The 7,546-nt window shown below is 40.3% G+C and overlaps 1 protein-coding gene across 4 annotated transcripts in view; it reads left to right on the forward strand.

Annotated features, from left to right (window-relative positions):
- The window catches only part of GBF1 (golgi brefeldin A resistant guanine nucleotide exchange factor 1), a 151,932-nt gene that overhangs the window by 11,802 nt on the left and 132,584 nt on the right, over positions 1-7,546 (forward strand). For all 4 annotated transcript variants that reach the window (XM_014583328.2, XM_014583329.2, XM_027767400.1 and 1 more), the window contains exons 3-4: positions 3,776-3,881; positions 5,654-5,720. In XM_014583328.2, coding sequence (XP_014438814.1) covers positions 3,786-3,881; positions 5,654-5,720 — 163 coding nt within the window. In that variant the 5' untranslated portion in view covers positions 3,776-3,785. The remainder of the gene's footprint in view (positions 1-3,775; positions 3,882-5,653; positions 5,721-7,546) is intronic.

Raw genomic sequence — 7,546 nt, forward strand, 5'->3', positions numbered from 1 at the left:
AGAGGAACACGCCCACAAGAAAAAACCCCTCCAAAAAAAAAAAAAAAAAAAAAGAAAAAAGAAAAAAGAACAGCCTCCTGATGGAGCCTCCTGGATGCCCTGGAGGATGAGAGGGCTCTTAGAGCTGCCTTCTGTGGGTGGCTTGCTGACCTTCCTCAGCCAGCCCCAGGGCTCTGCCTCTTTGGGTGACTTTCTGCTCAGGGTCCCCTGTTAGGAAAGGAATTTTGAGAGTGGAAATGGATTATCCCTACCAAGTCACACTTTCATGTATTTTTTTACAATATTGAAAAAATGAATACTCTAATGTAGAGTTTCCTAAAGCTCAATTGTTCAGCATACAGTTTTAAAAAAAAAAATTTTTTTAGAATTATTTATTTAATTTAATTAATTTATTCTTCTTCTTCAATTTGACTGTAGAGAGACAGAGTAAAAGAGAGAGAGGGCGCATGAGAAAGCACTAGAGAAGTAAAAGAGAGAGAGGGCGCATGAGAAAGCAAGCCACCAGGTGCGAGACTTGAACTGTGGTCAGCCATGTGGGAGTCCAGCACCTCAACCACCACACCTCCTGCTGCCCCCCGTCCCCAGCATACAGTTTTAATAATTAAAATATTAAAGCAGTTGGGACGAGCGGTTAGCGTAATGGCTGTCACTGGACTCCCACGTAGTTGACCGTGGTTCGAGTCCCGGACCCGGTGGCTTAAACTCACACTGGGCGCGTGTGCGTGCGTGCCCAAGATCCCGAAAGGAGAATGGAGGAAAAGGGATTGCGGTATGGCCATCCCCTTTGGGGGGTGGTTTCTCTCTTTCTGTCTCTCTGTCTGTCTGGTGAGCGCACGCACCCTATAGCAAAAACCTCTCCAAAAAAAGAAACAAAAATTAGAGCAGTTGGACTTACTGGTGAAAGAGAGGAGGATAGGATTCAGGGGACAAACAGAGACTTCAGTTGTACTACAGGCCGACTATCCCTTATCCGAAATGCTTGAGACTGGAGGTTTTTCAGATTTAGGAATATTTGCATACGCAAAGAGGTACATTGAGGATGGGACCTAAGTCTAACAGAAAACTTGTTTACATTTCATGTATGCCTTAGACCCATAGTTTGACAATAACATTATACAGTGCTTTTGTATTATAGCATTTTTACTATGACCAGTCACATGAGGACAGCGTGGAATTTTCCGCTTGTAGCATCATGCTGGCACTCAGAAAGTTTTAGATCTTGGAACATTTTGGATTTCAGATTTTCAGATTGGGGATGCCTATATTATTCTGGGTACTGTCTGTTGTAGTACTCTATATTTTATTGTATTTTAAATATTACATATATTTTGAAAACAAATAGTGTGTTATATAAGGTAGACATATAGTCATATACTACAATTTCTTTTCACGCTGCAATATGTGTGGATTATGTATCTTCCTTGCTTTGTATCCTTAGCACTGTGCAAGATGTTGCATAGTAAATGCTTAATATGTACATATTTCTGTAATTCCTTCTTCCCTTGATCTGATAGCCTTACTGCCTTTACCTCCTTTCGCCAGTTTGTCCAACTGTAGGTCCATCTCCACCCCTACCCCTTTATTTTCCCTTTCTGCTTTTTGACTTTCTAAGGAGAGTTCTTTCCTTTTTTTTCTTTTGGAGAGTTTTTTTCTGTAGGGTGTGTGCGCTCGCCAGAAAGAGAAAGACAGAAAGCGAGAAATCAACCCCCAGGGGGGATGACCACGCCACAATCCCTTCTCTTCCATTCTCCTCTCAGGATCTTGGGCACGCACACACACGCATCTGGTGTGAGTTTAAGCCACCGGATCTGGGACTTGAACCACAGTCTACTACATGGGAATCCAGCAACATAGCCATTACGCCAACTGCTGGTTCCATAAGGAGAGTTTCTAAATAATGGAAAATGTTGAGGTTAGTTTTACATGCTTCTAGGATTTTCTCCATGCCAACAAGAAATTTTCTTATTTTATATTTTCACCTGGGGAGAGAGTTAAATTTCTTTTCTAAGTGCTGTTGTAGGCAGCAAAGAAAACCCTGTGGTGGTTCAACGGGGAGCACTTAAAATACTAAAACAGTATTTCAGCCTCACTTTAGAGATTCATATGGATGCAGCTTTATAAAGAGTCTACTCTGTCCTCTTGTTAGAGATTTCCAGCTCTAAGTAAGGGAATATGTGTTTTTAGAACTTTTCAAAGATTTTCTGTCATTTTCTGGAGCTACTTTGCAGAATGGGTGCAGTTTTTTCAGTTGACATTGTAACCTTGGTTCCCAACCAAAGCTATTCTTTTTTTCTTTTCTTTCTTTCTTTTTTTTTTTTTTTTGAGTTTAAGCCACCGGATCTGGGACTTGAACCACAGTCTACTACATGGGAATCCAGCAACATAGCCATTACGCCAACTGCTGGTTCCATAAGGAGAGTTTCTAAATAATGGAAAATGTTGAGGTTAGTTTTACATGCTTCTAGGATTTTCTCCATGCCAACAAGAAATTTTCTTATTTTATATTTTCACCTGGGGAGAGAGTTAAATTTCTTTTCTAAGTGCTGTTGTAGGCAGCAAAGAAAACCCTGTGGTGGTTCAACGGGGAGCACTTAAAATACTAAAACAGTATTTCAGCCTCACTTTAGAGATTCATATGGATGCAGCTTTATAAAGAGTCTACTCTGTCCTCTTGTTAGAGATTTCCAGCTCTAAGTAAGGGAATATGTGTTTTTAGAACTTTTCAAAGATTTTCTGTCATTTTCTGGAGCTACTTTGCAGAATGGGTGCAGTTTTTTCAGTTGACATTGTAACCTTGGTTCCCAACCAAAGCTATTCTTTTTTTCTTTTCTTTCTTTCTTTTTTTTTTTTTTTGAGAGGTTTTTGCTATAGGGTGCGTGCGCTCGCCAGACACAGAGAGAGACATAGAGACAGAAAGCGAGAAATCACCCCCCAGGGGGGATGGTCACGCCGCAATCCCTTCTCCTCCATTCTCCCCTCGGGATCTTGGGCACGCACACACATGTGCCCAACGTGAGTTTTAAGCCACCGGGTCCAGGACGCGAACCGCGGTCGACTACATGGGAGTCCAGCAACATAGCCATTATGCTAACTGCTGGTCCCGTCAAAGCTATTTTAACTATTATTTTTTCTTTTAACTTAAATCATCATTATTTATGGAATAGATTTTTTAAAAGGGGGGGGGGAGATTTGGAAATACTGTTTTTAACAAGCTAGCATCCCAGATGTATCTCCATTCTCGAAGGTATCATAGGACTTTGGGGAAAAGTGATTTTGAAGAATTTTATATGCTTGCCAGAGATTTTTGAGAAGCCTTTAAAATTTTTTTTTGAGTGACACCTTTTTGAGTTGTATCTTGAACTACCCTTAACTTCAGTGGAAAATCTTGGTATTGAAAAGTTAAATCATGGGCCCAGCAGATAATGTAATGTTTACATTGCTGGACTTGCATGTAGTGAATTGCAGTTCCAGTTCCAGACCTGGCGGCTTGAAACTCATGCTGGGCATGTGTACGTGTGTGCCCCAAGTCCTGAAAAGAGACCGGAGGAGAAGGAATTGTGGTGTGGCCATTCCCCTTGGGGGATAATTTCTTGCTTTCTGTCTCTGTCTCTCTGGTGAGCATACATAGCCTATAGCAAAAACAAACAAACAAACTCTTAATAAAGAAAAAAGAAAAGTTAAATCACAATTCTAACCTTTTAGGTTCTGATTTAAGCATAAGTATGCTTTGGGTAACCAAATATTAACCAGACTTTTCTCTTAACTGTTTTGGTAGGTTTGCCAAGATGGTGGATAAAAATATTTATATCATTCAAGGCGAGATTAACATTGTGGTTGGGGCTATCAAACGAAATGCCAGATGGAGCACACATACACCCCTGGTAAGTGGGGAATGGGGCAGATCGCCTGGTCACTGGGTTGTAGGGTCTCTGGTATATGGTTAAAACAGTAATCAAGCTCTCAGTAATAATGAGAATACAGTCCTCCTTGATATCTCTGGAATATATGTCATAGTTCCAAGGCTACCCCCATCGCCCCAGGATACAAAATCCTTGGGCACTCAAGTACCTTATATAAAATGGCATAGTGTTGGTATTTACGCACACCCTCCTATATATTTTAAATCATCTGTAGCTTACTTATAATACTTAATACAATGTAAATGGTTGTAATGCTATATTGTTTAGGGGAATAATGACAAGAAAAAAGTCTACATGTTCAATACAGGTGCGACAAATTTAATCTATGTTTGATCAAATATGGTGATGTAGAACACTAGGGTGTGTAGGGCTGTGTGTGATAGGAATTCAGTCATTCTTGGTATCAAGGATCCTGTTTTGTTCTAATTAGCATCACATTTATAGGCTGCTGTTTTTCTTCTAGGGCCAAAAAGATGACAACATTCTAATTATTTTTATAAACAACTTAAGCTTGTACTTATGACCTCTTCATTATGCCTCAAAATATCATAAAGAGGGACCGGCAGTTAGCGTAATGGCTATGTCTCTGGACTCCCACGTAGTCGACCGTGGTTTGAGTCCCGGACCCAGTGGCTTAAACACATGCCGGGCGAGTGTGCGTGCGTGCCCAAGATCCCGAGAGGAGAATGGAGGAGAAGGGATTGCGGCATGGCCATCCCCCCTGGGGAGTGATTTCTCACTTTCTGTCTCTCTGTCTCTCTCTGTCTGTCTGGCGAGCTCACGCACCCTATAGCAAAAACCTCTCCAAAAAAAAATCGGAAAGATTCCTTGTTTTCTACTTTCATTGGGCTAAAGTTAGCCTTTAAATTAGTGTAGTTATTGATACATAAGAAGAGTATGGCATAATGATATACTCCCTTGTAGATTTATATAAAATGATTTTTAGCATAGTTGTAAAAAGTTTAGAGTTACTCAGGTTTACTCACCAATTTCCAATTTGGTGAGTGTAGTATATAAATATATTTGGTGAATGTGTTTGGTATTTTTTTCATGTTTATTTATAAAGATGGATTGGTTTAGGGGCCGGCAGGTGGCGTGGTGGTTAAGGGTGCTGGACTCCCACATGGCCGACTGCAGTTCAAGTCCTAAAGTTTATTTATAAAGATGGATTGGTTTAGGGGCCGGCAGGTGGCGTGGTGGTTAAGGGTGCTGGACTCCCACATGGCCGACTGCAGTTCAAGTCCCAGACCTAGTGGCTTATTTTCTCACTTTCCCTCTCTCTCTCTCTCACTCTGTTAATCTAAATAAACAAATAAATAAATAAAGTTAAATAAAAATAATTATTTAAAAAAATGTATTGGTTTAGAAGTGAGAATGGAGTCAGGAATGTCTTTGAAGTGAATATGTGTGATCATGTGAGCATAAAGAGGGGGAGGAGACAGATAACACACACAGAAGGGACCTGGCAGCCTGCGATAGCTTGACTACTGTGGTGATCGTGTAGTTAGCACTTCACAGTTCACTATTCCAGGGAAACCCAGAGTATTTCTGTGAAATAAGAGATTAAAAAATAGAGAAAAAAAAGAACTATTGCTAACTTTTTTTTATTTCTCAGAAAGAAAATTTGCTGCCTTTCTGGTTGGGATGAGAGAAAGCCCTTGTTCTGTTTTCTTTTCATTTTCTTCCTTTGGACCAATACTGACTTTTTTTTTTAAAACCTATTTGTTCTGTAGGATGAAGAACGGGATCCCCTTTTGCATAGTTTCAGTCATCTAAAGGAAGTTTTGAACAATATAACTGGTAAGTGTCCGCATCTAGGTAAGATTACTTATCTTGGTAAAAAAAAGTGCACATTTGATTTATTGCAGAGATGGACAAACTTTTTCTGTAAAGGACCATATTGTAAATACTAGGCTTTGTGAGCCATATGCAACTGCTCCAATCTGCCCTTGTAACTAAAAATAAAGTTATAAATTAATTCATAAATGAATGAGCAGTATATATTTTCTTTAAACATTTTTTTTGCAAGCCAGATTTGGCCCATGGGCCTTGTTGACCCCTGGTTTATTGGGTTTATGATCTTTTAGTCTTTATGATCTTCAGTCTTTGTGTCTTTTGTCCCTTTGTTTCCTTCCTATTTTCCTCATCATGATAACCCTATATATATTCATATGTTTAGAATTTTCAAAACCACTTTCCCATTTGTTATCTTACTGAACTTTTACACAACCTTCTGAGGGAGGCATGGTGGGTATTGTCCTTTTTCGTGAAAGAAGTTGAGGCCCAGGCCTAGCCTCAGTGGTCAGTGGTAGCATAACACTGCAGTGCCAGAGGCCATATGAAGATTGGAGTTCAAGTTCTAGATTATTCTTTATGCACCAGGCATGCCGACTGACTGAGAAGTCTAGGGGGAAGTTTACCATGTGACATCTTGTTGGGAGTGCTTGCCTTTCTCTCTTCTTCATGAAATAAATAAGTTTGCAAAACATATCTTAAGGGTGAGGGAATAAAGAAAGGAGGGAGAGAGGAAAAGAAAGAAGGGAAGAAACAAGGAAAGGAGGAAGGGAGAAGAGAAGGGAGGGGAGAGAGGGAGGGAGAGAGGAAGGGGTTGAAGCTTAGAGAGACTTAAAGTGATTTAGCTGAGGTGACACTAATCCTAAGAGGTGGTGACAGAACCAAAATTCAGGCCTCTGATACGTAGTTTAGTGTTCTTTCCCCTGTTCTTCCTTGCTTCTGCACATGCAGCTAAAGAAGAATGCACACATGGAGAGTATGTGTGTGTATGGGAGGACAGATGTATGTGGCAAGGAACAAAGTGTCAACACCTGGCTTTTTCAAGTGAGTAGCTGTAGACTGAAAGGGAGAGCCTCAGAGCTGTGTTCCTCTGTTGATCGTAAAGTTCTCGTGTAGTATATAATCTGGGAATGCTTTTAGTAGTGATATATTTCAGATCATAACTGAGTATTGTTTAAGCTTCTGCAAATTAAACAAACAAAATTTCTTCCTTCAATGAGAAACGTGAGAGAAGACCAAGAAAAAAATTCCTTTCTATTTATTTGAACATTATCTAAGTTATCTAAGGGTTCTTTCCTACACATTTTCTTTAAAGAAGCAAATTTCACTCAGTTGAAAAGCTCTGATGTGTTAGCCAAGAAGGATCAAATATAAAGGAGATGATTGAGCTAGTTAGCCTGAGCTACTAGGTGACATGTCCTTGTTTTATGGCCTATACTGTAAGTGACTTGGCTGCTTTAGAAAACTGGCCACTTGTACAGATTAAATTTGTTTTTCACAGTTAAAGCTTACATATACCAAATAGAAAATATAACAGAGAGGGACCAGCAGTTAGTGTAATGGCTATGTCGCTGGACTCCCACGTAGTCGACCGTGGTTTGCGTCCCCGACCCAGTGGCTTAAAACTCACACCAGGCGCGTGTGCGTGCGTGCCCAAGATCCCGAGAGGAGAATGGAGGAGAAGGGATTGCGGCGTGGATATCCCCCCGTGGGGGGTGATTTCTCACTTTCTGTCTCTCTCTCTCTGTCTGTCTGGTGAGCGCACGCACCCTTGTAGCAAAAAAAAAAAAAAAAAAAAAAAAAGAACAAAAAATGTTAATATAATTGGAAAC

The sequence above is a fragment of the Tupaia chinensis genome, unplaced genomic scaffold, assembly GCF_000334495.1.
Source record: "Tupaia chinensis unplaced genomic scaffold, TupChi_1.0 Scaffold144255_1, whole genome shotgun sequence".
Classification (NCBI taxonomy): Eukaryota; Metazoa; Chordata; class Mammalia; order Scandentia; family Tupaiidae; genus Tupaia; species Tupaia belangeri.